General features: G+C 45.6%; 1 protein-coding gene across 2 annotated transcripts in view; it reads left to right on the forward strand.

Moving 5' to 3' along the window:
* Nucleotides 1-14,073, forward strand: part of Npl (N-acetylneuraminate pyruvate lyase) — a 40,290-nt gene that overhangs the window by 5,678 nt on the left and 20,539 nt on the right. For both annotated transcript variants that reach the window (XM_041662889.1, XM_041662890.1), the window contains 3 exons: nucleotides 7,775-7,848; nucleotides 8,718-8,805; nucleotides 13,125-13,182. In XM_041662889.1, coding sequence (XP_041518823.1) covers nucleotides 7,775-7,848; nucleotides 8,718-8,805; nucleotides 13,125-13,182 — 220 coding nt within the window. The remainder of the gene's footprint in view (nucleotides 1-7,774; nucleotides 7,849-8,717; nucleotides 8,806-13,124; nucleotides 13,183-14,073) is intronic.

Below are 14,073 nucleotides of genomic sequence, written 5' to 3' on the forward strand. Positions count from 1 at the left end.
TACCTACAGAATGATAAGCATTAAGTAAGATAATCCTTAGAACAGTGCTTTGTCTCTGCACTTAGGGCAACAGCTTGAGCTGTTACTGTGACCAGAGACAAGAATAAGAGGAAGATGGGCCAACTAGTACTCCTCTTAAAGGCCGTTTTGGGGGGAGTTCTGTTCCTGAATTTGTAACCTTTTTAGAACTTTGAATTCTCATTCAAAGGTGGCCACGTCACATATTCCTTAGCTATTTCAAGCCCAAGACTCTATGAAAAACTCCCATCCTTCCTGGAACTTAACTTGCTGACATATTATTTAGATCACTCTGTTGGCTAATAGCCTTTTTTTTCCCCCAGTTACTTCTCCTTTTCCACAACTTCTGGGAAAGACTGAAGTCAGCTGTTTTTCAGTTTCGGCTACTGGTTGGGTAGATAAGCAGGAGCCGTGTGACTACATGAGCAGGCTGGATTTGCTTCCGGCTACAGAGTCAGATCCTGTCTGAAACATAGCTCAGCACATTCCCTCTTGTCCTTGCTGTGCTAACCTCTGAGATGGCTTCACCAAGCAGCCTTTTCATCTGAGACACACTGAGAGCGGCTGTGTGTCCTTTCCTATTCTGCTGTTCCCTGGAATCACAGGCCCAGAGTATTAGAGGTGACTAACAGGTCTCTGAAATCTAGGGTGCTTGTACACACCTGCAAACTCACTAGCATGAGAATTTGTTGAAGGCAACTAAATTAACTACTCAGTGAGGGCAGGGGCAGCCTGAGCTATGTTAACTCTGTTTTCTCTCATCACTTGTCCCATCAAAATACTCTTAGACTGAAGAGATGACTCAGTGGTTCAGACACTGCCTACTGTTCCAAAGGATCTGGGTTCAAGTCCCAGCACCCACATAGTAGCTTACAATCATCTATCCAGGCCTCTGATGCCCTCTTCTGGCCTTCGAGGGCACCGGGCATGCACATGGTGCACTGACTTACATGCAGACAAAAACCCGTACACATTAAATCAACAAATCTAAAAGAAAATTAAAACAAACGAAGCCACTCCTGTATACACAAAGTGCTTTAGAACACCCAAGAACAAGTGGACATTAACCAGTTTAGCCACAGTAAAAGCTGGCCTTCTGACATTGTTTCCAAAACACTGGATGGAAAGAAAAGGCATGTGGAATATAGTATGTTCGCCCAGGTCATGTGGCATCATGGCAGTGTTTCTAACCTGGCTTGCAACAGAAAAGCACAGCTCCATAATGCCAAGTAACTGAATACAAACTATTGCATGTGCGCGAGCGCACACACGCACATATGAATAACCTTGGCTGTCCTGGAACTTGATTTTTAGATCATGCTATCCTTGAACTCACAGAGAACCACCTGCCTCTGCCTCCCAAGGGCTGGGATTAAAGGTATGCAAAACCATGCCCAGCCTTTTTTTCTCCTTAATCTCATAAATGCTAATAATTTGGCTCTTATATAAGATGATATCCTAGAATAGGGAAATTGGAAGGGGGAAAAAAAAACGAGTTTTCTTTAAAGTATCTGCCAGCGCCACTGGTGGCACATGCCCTTAATCCCAGCACTCAGGAGGCAGAGGCAGGCAGCTCTCTGAGTTACAGGCCAGCCTGGGCTACAGAACAAGTTCCAGGACAGCCTGGGCTACACAAGGAAACCCTGCCCCACCCCCCAAAGTATCTTCCAGGTTTACATCAAGGAGCTACCTTGCCTTTAAGAGTTGTCACTCAGTCCTCGAGAGATGGCTGAGTGATTCAGAGAACTTGCAGCCCTTGTAAAGGGCCCAGCACCACATGTTGACATTCAAGGGTTCTTAACTCCTAACTCCAGTTCCATTGTGCTCTCTTCTGGACTTCTCAGCTACTAGGTGCTCACATAGTATACAAACATACATCCAAATAAAATATTCACATGCTGAAAAAAATAATAAATAAGCCTTAAAAAACTGTCCTTGGGCTATCAAAATGGCCCAGTGGGTCAAGAGCTTAAATCTCCAGGACCCACATAAAAAACAGGCATGGTAGCCCTTGTCTGTAATCCCCAGGCAGTAGATAAAGCCAGAGGGATTCTGGGAAGTTCTAGAGCTATCTAGCCTGGATTACACAGCAGCAAACAAAAGATCCTGTCTGAACCAAGGTACCGAGTGAGGACTGCTAGTGGAGGCTATCCTCCAACCTGCACACGCTCTGTCACACGTGAACACACCCAAGCACAAGGACACACAAAGATAAAGACAAGCTATCCTTCATGTTCTGCAAAGGAAGACTTCAGCCCTAAAGTGCTCTGGTGCTTGAGTGTCTACAGTCCTCTGCTCTGACGCCATTAGCGACTCTGTGGGCTTCACAATTCCGTAAGACTTCAAAGTTCTAGCCACACCAGTCCATCTCCACCCGGCAACCTAGCGAGCATCCTCGTAAGTAAATCTGGCAGATCATTCTCCTCTCCTGGAGCTGGTTGTCTCTCCTCTTCCAAAGCCTTACTTCTCGCTGTACGGTCCTTGGACCAGTTATTCCAGTACCACACAGGACCCTGATAGGATCGCAGGCCTCGGGCCCTGCCACATCCCGCTAATCAGAACCTGCCTTCGAACAGTGGTTCGTTAGAGCCTGAGATGAACTAGCCTGCAGATGAAAGCCAGACTCCCAGAGACACAGGAGTCCTGCACAAGCTGCCTTTCGTTTCTGGCTTCGTTTGTTTTCCCAAACAGCATCACATCCTCTCTTTCTTCCCAGGCTCCGTTCCTTGGCCCATTCTGTTTTCTTGACTTTTTCCACTGCTACCTACTCCTTAACATATCAGCTTACCTGTCCAAACGTTTGCAGGAGTGAAAGGGAGGAATTTCTTTTCCTCCTCCCCCTCTGAAGAGTTCATCTTCCCCTTCACTGAAACACACTAACAATAGATGAGTAAGGATGGATACAACACTCATTCTCCAGGCCTGGAAATGGCAACCACAATACTAAAGAGACAACATCGATTAGGTTTGAGCATCCTCTTTAGTGAGTGGGGGGTGGGAGGACTTCAGGCGCTTTTAGAGGAAAATACCCAAGCCCAGAGTAAACAGTAGTTTGTAAATGGTTCTCTAGAAAGATTGTCTTGGCATGGTGAAATTCCTAGTCACCACAGGTGATTACCTCTAGGTAAGGTTTCAGGAGGACATAGGACAGCAATTGTCCCTCTAGAGGTATGTCCAGTAAGAGAATTTCCAAGAGTGATCCACACTGCACCCAGGAGAAGCAACAGCAGGTCAGAAAGTCCCTGATTCTGAGGGGGTTTGTTTTGTTTTGTTTTTGTTTATTGAGACAGGGTTTCTCTGTAGCATTGGAGCTTGTCCTGGAACTCACTCTATAGACCAGGCTGGCCTCAAACTCCTCTGCCTCTGCCTCCTGAGTGCTAGGATTAAAAGTGTGTACCACCACTACCCAGCTGATTGTGAGGACTTTAACTATTTAGTTCAAAGCTCTTAGTGTACTAAGCATCATAAGCTGGGCTTTCTCAAGCCCCAACCCATCCTTGGCAATTTTTCCCATTTCTTCTTTTAAAAAAAAAGAGAAAAAGGGTAGAAGCTCCCTCCTGTGTGACCCCCTCCATGATACTCAGTGTATACCTTTTTATATTGAATCAAATTCATCTGTTTTATGATGACTTTTATCATAACTTCTTTATTTTATATCTGTATGGGGGCACACGTGCCACGGTACACACATGAAGGTCAGAAGACAACTTGTGGCCGCCAGTTCTTCCCTCCCACCATGGAGATCCCAGGGGTTGAACTCGGGCTGTCAGGCTTGGCCTTAAGTGCCATTACCCACTGAGCCATCTTGCAGCCCACAATAACATTTGATTGTTTTGTGCCTGCATTTTTCCAGCAGGATTTGAGCTGTTTTAACTTAGGGTGGGCATCATACAATGACCAAACGTGTGTCTTATCTTTATACGTTCAGCATCTAAGAGTCGACTTGTCATTTTATCAGGGAACGTACCACAGGGATGACTAACATGACTGTCGGAGAAAGGAAGTCAGTGTTTGACTGAACAAACATTGTGTGTCAGTCATCATGATGGGCATTTTATCCATGCAATCCAGTTTCATCTGACACCTCCACCGGGGTCCGGGGACCTACAGCTCTATTTCATAGCTGAAGAAATTTTATTTGGGTACACTAATACGTACCTGGGGTCCAAGCTCCTTAGGAGACTCAGGCAAGATCATTTCAAACGGGACAATGCACTAAACTGGAGGGAGGGTGCAAAATGTCAAGAAAAAGTTGCATTTTCTCTGTCAGATGCCAGAGCGTGGCAAATGCCTTTTTCTGCTGTGCCACCTTACAGGCCCCGGGTCCATTGGTGAGTGAGCAACTGAATGTCTCAGTCAAGAGTCGCAAACTTAACCACCTACAGCAAGTGTCAGGCAGGGATCACAAGCTCTGAGGTAGCTGGCAGGACATGAGGCCTTTAACAGTGCAGATGCCAGCCTTCCTGTTTTGAGAAGTTAGCCTTAGCCAGATGTGGCGCCCCAGGCCTTTAATCTCAACACACTAGGGGAAGAGTCTCCATAGTGAGTTCCAGCCAGGGCTATGTAGAGAGGCTTTGTCTGGGATAGTCAGGGCTACATAGTGAGACCCTGTCTCTAAAAACAAAAGAAAAAAAAAGCCTTATTAGATATGTGACTTTTTAGTCGTTTTTGGACACACATGATCACGTGTGTGTGCATGTAGAAGGCAGAAAAACCTCAAAATATTGTTCCTCACATGCCATCTGCCTTATTTTTTTGAAACAGTCAGTAGCCTGGAGCTCCCCAAGTAGGCTAGGCTGGCAGGCCTGTGAGCCTGCCTGTCAGGAAATATTTTTTGGTGTATTTTAACCTGGGTTCTATGCACTAGGCTCGGGTCCTTGTGCTTGCAGGACAAATGTGTCACCAAAGTCCCCAGCCCAAAAGTCTTTTCCTATGTGAAAGAAATTTTAACATTGTGACAGTCAGATAGAGGTTGTTCTAAAGTCTGCCCCTTTTCAGCCTGTGCCATAGTTCCAAAGGGGCACAGGCGGAGAACCTTTTCTAGATGATTCTTCCATTGCCCTAGAAATTCAAGCATTAGCGTTTCTTTAAAAAAATAGGTAAGCCGGGCGGTGGTGGCGCACGCCTTTAATCCCAGCACTCGGGAGGCAGAGGCAGGCGGATCTCTGTGAGTTCGAGACCAGCCTGGTCTACAAGAGCTAGTTCCAGGACAGGCTCCAAAACCACAGAGAAACCCTGTCTCGAAAAACCCAAAAAAAAAAAAAAAAAAAAAAGTAAAAAAAATAGGTAATACAGTTTCTATGAGCCTGAGTAGAATTGACACCCAGCACAGCCTGAAGGAGTGTGGCAGGGAAGAGGGAGAGTATGGGTGGAAACCCTTTCCCCTGAGGCCAAGCATAATAAAATAGAATAAATAAAAAACAAAAAAAGCACATGTGAAGTTCACTGAGGAAGGAGAAGGAGCTTGAGTTTCACCTTCCTACCTCTGACTGAGGGTACAGCCAGCTCCCTAGAAAGAGGATCGTGCCCAGACAGACCCAGACAGGTGGCAGCTCCCAGAAGTGTGGGAGGAACTGAGGAGGCAGGTTCTCCCCCAGACATCCTGCCCCATAACTTCTTCCAAACCTCCCTTAATTCTTTACTTAGTCATAGCTTTCGGGTTTTAGTTAATTATATACACAGCCTCCTAATGGTGAAGTTACAGAATATCGCAGGCCTGAAGGCAAAGTAGCTGTGAGTATCCACCCACATCAGCGTGTGTTTGTGTGCACAGAGCACTGGAGCAGAGAGCGGGCAGTGCTGTGATGTTGGGGCCCGAAACACAGTAGAGCGAGCCTTCCCCTCGTGGCCTTAAAACTCCCCCTAAGCACCCCTTTTCCCAGCTGTGGGCCCAGCTCTGTCTTCCCTCACCCCCGTAGGCAGTCGCTCTGTCTGCAGTCTTTGCTTTCAGTATCTTTTCCTTTCAAACTCAAAATCTGCCGAATTTTCTTCTCTCTCTTTGTTTCTAGTCCCTTGGCTGAAATACCCTTTGATGTCTGCTATCTAGGTGCACCAGATTTTTTTTATTGTTGTTTAAGGAATAGAATAAGTAAAGATGAAAAGAATGGTAATAAGGCTAAACGCAAATTAGGCGGCTCCAGTCCTTCTGCACAAAAGCACAAACGACAGCCTGCTAAGTTATCTGTGTTCTTGGCAGTGTAACCATGGTTCTGCATCAGTAAACCCAGACTCGCCACACTGCTTTCCTTTGAGTTTTTACTCTCAGTCATCCATCCTCCCCACATCAATTTTTCTTTTTTTTTCTTTTCTTTTTTTGTTTTGTTTTGGTTTTGGTTTTAATGAGTTATCTTTTGTAATTTATTTATCATTATTTTATGTGCATTAATGTTTTCCCTGCAGGTATGTCCATTTAAGGGATCCAGATCCCCCAGAATAGAGTTACAGACAGTTCCGAGCTGCCATGTGGGTGCTGGGAATTAAACCCAAGTCCTCTGGAAGAGCAGGCTTAACCTCTAAGCCATCTCTCCAGCCCCTTGGGTTTTTTGTTGTTGTTGTTGTTTGTTTGTTTTTTGTTTTGTTTTGTTTTGTTTTGAGACAGTGTCTCTCTGTGTAGCTTTGGCTGTCCTGGGACTCACTCTGTAGATCAGGCTGGCCTCAAACTCAAAGATTCGCCTGCCTCTACTTCCCGAGGACTGGGATTAAAGGTATCCACCACCATTGCCCCGTGCCACCTTAATTTTCCGTAGTGGTAGGCCATTTCATGCAGTTTTGGAGCCCAGTCACCAATCTTTGAATTGATATGAGTTAAGAGGTCACTCCTGAGCATTCTCAGCTAAAGGTCATACTATTTTTAAAAAACGATTTGTTTCTTTCTAGTTTATATGTTCGGTGTTTTGCCTATATGTTGTATGTATTTGCCTGTATGTGTGTATGTGCATCATATGCATGGCTGTTGTATGTATTTGCCTGTGTGTGTGTATGTGCATCACATGCATGGCTGTTGTATGTATTTGCCTGTGTGTGTGTATGTGCATCACACGCATGGCTGTTTCCCTAGGAGCAGGGTATCAACGTCCTCTGGAACTAGAGTTTCAGACGATTGTAAGCCACCAGGTGGGTGCTGGAATCAAACCTGGGTCTTCTGCAAAAGCAACAAGTGTTCTTACCCACTGAACCATCACTCTAGTCCCAGGTCATAATTTTAAAAGAAAAGATGGAAGAACCGTCTGGAAGCACGCTTAGCTCACAGGCATGGGGCACTTATGAAAGGATTAAAGTAGCAGAAGCGCCTCTGGGAATGCTTGCCTTGCACCAGAAGGTTTCTCCTGGAAACAAAGGGAAGCGTACTAGGCTGCTGAGATGGCTCGGTGGGTGGGTGTTTGTGTCATCCCCAAACCTGATGGTTTGGTTCAATCCCTGGGACCCACATGATGGACAGAAAGAATAGACTCCCCAAAAGTTGTCCTCTGACCTCTACACACATGTTGTCTGTCTATCTGTCTGTCTGTCTGTCTGTCTCTCTCTCTCTCTCTCACACACACCACACACACACACACACACACACACTTATATATATACATCATCATCACTACCACCAGTTGATGTCTGGTACACGCTAGGCATGCTATCTACTGAGCTATGTACACAACCCTGGAGTAGATTTTTAATAATTATTAATATGAACAGTTCTTAAGTGGTGAACTGGTTGAGTAATCACCTAAAAAAGACATTCTTACTTATTTTTCTTGTCTTTCAGAGAAATCAACTTTCCTGTAATTGGTCAGTATGTGGATTACCTGGTTAAAGAACAGGGCGTGAAGAACATTTTTGGTAAGTAACCTCGTGAATTCTCTGTATTTATTTAGCTCAAGCCTTAGCTAGTAGTAGACCTCACCTGACCAGGGCCTCTGGGCATGTGTCAGAGGTTATAGGGGAACCTGCTGGGATAACTAAATGTTCTGAGTGTATAAACTCAACAATACTAGGTCTGCAGATTCATTGGGAGTATCTCATTTGCAGTGTGCAACAAACATATTGTTTTTATCCCCATTTAGAGACAAAACTCTCTAGCATAGAGATTCTTGAGATCATGAAACCAAAAGGCAGTAGAATAACAGCAAAGCCTGCTTAAGTGATATTGTAGCCCGGCATGCCGTGAGTACCAGCACTTGGGAGGTAGGGGTGTGAATCTTTGATTTCAGGGCCAGCCTGGTCTACAAAGCAAGTTCCAGGACAGCCAGGGCTACACAAAGAAACCTTATCTAAAGACCTGGAGAGGTGATTCAGTGGTTAAGACTCTTGCCCTCCTTGTAAAGGACCTGGTTTGATTCCCAGCGCCCACCTCAGTACACATCACAGTTGGCCTCCCCATTACCTTTGATAAGATAAAGCCCAAGAGGCTGGAGAACACTGGCTGCTCATCCAGAGGTCCTGAGTTCAGTCCCTGGTAACCACACGGTGGGTCACACCCATCTAATAATGAGATCTGGTGCCCTCTTCTGGCCTGCAGGCATGCATGCAAGACCAAGTCTGAGGTAAAAATGGCCGAGTGGCACTTCCCGCTCCAGACTCCATCCTGTTTATTCAGTGTGCCATTTCCTTCTCAAGCAGGGATTTCATACCCTCCACCTCCAGACTCAGGGTTGGAGGAACAAAAGGCACTGGCTGGTCCCACTGACTGACCTCTTTGTCTGCAACAGTGAATGGCACCACGGGAGAAGGCCTGTCCCTGAGTGTCTCTGAGCGTCGCCAGGTGGCAGCGGAATGGGTGACACAGGGGAGGAACAAGTGAGTAACTGCTGGGATGAGATGCAGTTCGTGGACAAGGTCTAGACGGAGCAAGGCTTTTCCCCGCTGTTGGAGCCCTGCCACCTCCCCGTCAGCTGCGGGGCAAGATCGGGGGCTCTGAGCCTCCCACACATGGCAAGGAGCGGCCTTCCCTTCTCCGTGGAAGGGTAGCCAGGCCACAGAGCACACCCGCCCCCTTTCAGGAACTGTCTCTCATCCACCTAGAAGGCAAGTCTTCTCAGGGTTCCTGTCCTTGGACGGGGAGAGAGAAGGCGAAGGTGACTTGCTAGCGTGTATATCATCCCTCTGCCAAGGGATATGGTTTCTATGGCTGTGATGAAACCCATGACCACAAGCAGCTTGGAGGGAGAGAGTTTATTTGGTCTTTGCTTCCACATCATAGTTCATCCCTGAGGGAAGGCAGGGTGGTTGCTCAAACAAAGCAGGGTCCTGGAGGCAGGAGCTGATGCAGGGACCGTGGAGGGGTGCTGCTTGCCGGCTTCCTCCTCCTGATTTCCTCGATGGGTTTTTCTATGCACCGTCTCTTTAAGAGCTGAGCCCTCCCACGTCTTCCATAAAGACTTGCCTACAGGGCACTCTATGGAGGGATTTTCTCACTAAGATTCCTTTTCCTAGATGACCCTACCTTGTCAAATTGACATGAAACTAGCCAGGACACCTGCTTCTTCACACCAGGGACCTGGAGCAAAGTCTTTGCCCTCAGTCTCCTTTCCATCCAATGGGGAGTCAGGTTGTGAAACCCAAGACTCCTGCCCCCACCTTCTGATTAAGTGTAAACTAAGATGAAGAGTGATCGGTAGTGTTTAGATGGAGGCAGAATATTGGAGGTTAGCAGAAACAGCGGAGCAAAGACCCTCCATGTGGCTAAGTGGGGTAGAGAGCAGGAAGATGGCGTCTACCCAGGAACCTTCTTCATCTCTGTGTTGGAATGCTAGCACATCCCAGTAGAGTGATTTGCTGGGTGGACTTTTTCTTATTACTATTTTTACTTATTTTTATTTATTTGTCTATTTTGGGTGGTTTGTTTATTTTTTACACAGGTGAATTTACAGGTGAATCACCTGCCCAGTTCCTTTATTTTAATTATTATTATTGTGTGTGTGAAATGTGGGGAGGGGCAACATGTGTTGATCAAAGGACAGCTTGGGGGAGGACGTGTTCTCCTCCGATCATGTGGGTCCTGGGGATAGAACTCTGGCCCTTTTGCTTGACAGCAAGCACTCTTAACCCATAAGTTGTCTCTCCAGGCTTGCATGCGCTCGCGCGCGCGCTCTCTCTCTCTCTCTCTCTCTCTCTCTCTCTCTCTCTCTCTCACACACACACACACACACACACACACCTCATTCTGTAGCTAAAGATGGCCTTGAACTTTTGATCCTCCTGGGTACACAGTGCACCAGGAAACTGGAGTGTTCTACTATTTTATTTTTCTTTTTTTGAGATGGGATCTCTCTACATTGCCCTGTCTGTCCTGGGACTCACTCTGTAGACCAGGCTAGCCTTGAACTTACAGAGAGGCCCCCTGCCCCTGCCTCCCAAATTCTGAGATTAAAAGTGGGCCACCATGCTTGGTTTCTAAGGAGTGCTCTAGTCTTAAGACGTAGACATACTGGCTAATGTCAAAGCCATTCCTCTTCCTCCCTCAGTTCTGCTGCCCTTATGTTCTCTTGGTTCACCATTCCCCGCCTTTATGAGAGGGTTTCTGTGACAGGTAGCTGAGGTTCCCTTTGCTTGATGGGTGAGAGGAAGTCCCTCCCTGCTGTCTCAGCTTCAGGAAGCTGAAGTCAGCCTTCTCTCTTCCCACAGATTATTACTTTCTCTGTAGTTTGCCTTTTTCTCCCCTTCACGTCTTTTTTTAAAATGTTTTTATTATAGAGTCATCTATTTTATGTTATGAGTGTTTGGCCTGCATCTATGTGTGTGTACCACATGTGTGATTGGTGCCCACAGAGGTCAGAGGAGGCATTGGATCACTTGGTACCGAAGTTACAGATGGTTTCAACTGCTGGGAATCAAACTTTTTTTTTTTTAACATCTTTTCAGTTAAAACAATTTCTGTCTGTTGATTTGAGACAAGTTCTCATGGAATTCCAGCTGTCCTCCCTTTGTAGCTAACGCTGACCTTGAACTCCTGATCATCCTGCCTCCACCTCCCAAATTCCGGAATTTAAAGCAGAAGCCAAAAACCTGGCCTTCAGTTCTCTTTTTCTCCAAAACCCACTCCCCATTTGTTTTTTTCAGACAAAGGCTCACTGTGCACCCCAGCTGGCTTTGACTCAGCCTCCTGAGTGCTGAGATTGCAGCCATGAGCCACCACATTGGTGTCACACACACATGCACACAACACACACATGCACACAACACACAGAGACACACAAGCACGCACTCTCATACATGCATACTTTTTTTAAAAAGATTTGTTTATTTTATTAAGTATACAGTAATCTGCCTGCATATGTCCCTGCAGGCCAGAGAGGGCACCAGACCTCATTACAGATGGTTGTGAGCCACCATGTGGTTGCTGGGAATTGAACTCAGGACCTTTGGAAGTGTAACCAGTGCTCTTAACCTCTGAGCCATCTCTCCAGCCCCATGCATACTTTTTAAAAAAGATTTCTCTTTTTAGCTTTGTGTGTGTGTGTGTGTGTGTGTGTGTGTGTGTGTGTGTGTGTGTATGTGTATTCATACAGGTTTCCGTGGAGACCAGGAGATCACCTAAAGTTGGTGTTACAGGTGATTATGAGCCACTCAACGTTGGTGCTGGGAATTGAACTTGGGTCCTCTGAAAGAACAGCAAAGACTATCAACCACTGAGCCATCTCTCCAGCCCCTGATTCAGCCTTTGTACCCCTATTTCTGCTGTATATCTTTTGATATGAAGAAGCTCTTGAGTAGGAGAGTACCCCAGATGTTCTGAAGAAAGCCTATATAAATTAGAATCCTTATAGAACTGCCTTGCTGTGGTCCTCCTCAAAAAGTCCCTTTCTCCATACCCTTGAGTTTTTGGCTTCTATATAATATATAAGGCCTGTGACCTTACAGTCTCCAAGTGCTTCTGATCAGGTAGTCAATACCAGTAGCAAATGAGAGTTTGTAAATTGGGGGGAAGGGGCAATTTAAAACAATTTTGGAGGGCTAGGTATGGTGGCACATCCCTTTAATCCCAGCTTTCGGGGACAGAGACAGGTGAATCTCTGTGAGTTTGAGGTCAGCCTGGTCTACGTAATGAGTTCCAGAGCAACATAATAGAGAGAACCTATCCCCAAAATGGATGGATGGATTGATAGATAGATAGATAGATAAACTAAGGGTAGAGGAAATGGTTTAACAGGTAAAAACACTTTCATACCCCCGGTACTCACACAGGATTATTGAATGTCCTTGGGTCACCATGTGTGTGCTGAGAATCAAACCTGGCTCCTCTGAAAGAGCTGCCAAGTGCTTTTAAATGCTGACCCATCTCTCCAGCCCTAAAATAGCTTCCTCTTGGGGCCAGTTTATTTGCTAAATGAGCACAGAGAAATGTCTCCGTGCACTTTTTAAAACTGCACTGCCAGGGATCGAATCCAGAGCTGCTTCCTGCGCATTAGGCCAGCGCCGTGCCTCTGAGCTCTAACTCAGATATCTCTGGACTTCTGTATTTTTCATTTTGAGATAAGGGTCTCCATAACTTCCCAAGGTTTACTTGAATTTGTGATCCTCCTGTGGTTGTTGGGAATTAATTATAGACCTGGTGCCACTAGGACCTATTTTTATTTATTCTTGCCTACTTTTTAGTTTTTAAATAATATTTTTTAAAATTCCTTGAGAGTATTACATAATGTATTTTTAATTTTGTTTTGTTTTGAAGACAAGGTTTTAATAAGTTCCCCAGGTTGGCCTTGAATTTGAGGTCCTCCTGCCTCAGCTTTCCAAGTATCAGAGATTACAGACCTGTGCCATTAGGCCCTGTTTTCATTTATTCTTGCCTAGTAGTGGGGTTTTGAGTTTTTGTTGTTTAGTTTTGTGTTTGTTTTGATTTTTTATTATACTGTATGCATATATATATGTATATATATATATATATGACACACACATACATGTACATAAACTCTTGTGCCATGGTATGTGGATAGAGGTCAAAGGACGACTTTTGGGAATGGATTCTCTTGTTTCATGTTGTGGGTCCCAAGAACCATGATAGAATTGATTCAACTGCTGTATTAGTCTTGAGGCTATTAAGCCAGCACAAACAGGATGGTGCAGCCGTTCTGTGTTCTTCTAAACTCCAGGTGGTTCACACTGCTTCTCTCTTGCAGGTTGGACCAGGTGGTAATTCACGTGGGAGCACTAAGTTTGAAGGAGTCACAAGAACTGGTATGGATATTCGAGGGACCTTCATTCTTGTGCTAGAATTCAAACCAGTCCTATATTTGGCTGGAAGAGATCATGTGTGGGCCCTCTGAAGCAGGCACGGGACTGTGGAAAGGCAGTAGCTCAAAAGAAATGACAGCTGGAAGACAAGAGACAAGGGAACTTCTCTCAAATAGAGCTGAGGTTGGCTGTAAATGCAGAACTTAAGCCAGCATCAGTCTTCTCTGGGAAATGAGAGGCATCGCCATCTGCTGGACAGAAAGGGAATAGGCAGTGGGGCTTCTCTGGAGAATGGGTTTCTTTACAGGTTCAAAACCAAAGCTGTAGCCAGTGGTGGTAGTGCATGCCTCTTCCCAGCACTCAGAGGGCAGAGTCAGGTGGATCTCTGTGAGTTCAAGAGCAGCCTGGTCTACAGATCGAGTTCCAGGACACCCAGGGCTACACAAAGAAACCCTTTGAAAAACCCAAAAACAAACAAAAAACAAAATAAATATAAAAAACAAAGTTGTCAGCCAGAAACATATCAGACCACTGTTCAGCAGAACTGTAAAAACTGTCCAGATACAGTCTTCAGCCAGGACATAGGATCAAGGATGCAGAGACTCGGGTCACTCTGGGTTTAGTAATTGAGCTAGGTTTGCGCAAAAAGCTAGACAGGAGCCAGGCATGGCAGCACACACCTGTAATCCTAACTTCCCAGAGACTGAAACTGGGGCATTGGAGGTAGAAGACAACCTGGGCCACACAAGACAAAACAAAGCAAAAGCAGATGGTGATGGTTCTGAGGCCTGGGCGAATTAATTAAGAAACTAAAGTACAAAGAGGCCTTAAATTGTTTATCAGAAGCCCAGTCCCTTTATACCTGCACATTAACTGCATCCCCAGGAAACTCTA

Source organism: Microtus oregoni, unplaced genomic scaffold (assembly GCF_018167655.1).
Source record: "Microtus oregoni isolate MIOR12 unplaced genomic scaffold, Mior012 000013F_ref0000133, whole genome shotgun sequence".
Lineage (NCBI taxonomy): Eukaryota > Metazoa > Chordata > Mammalia > Rodentia > Cricetidae > Microtus > Microtus oregoni.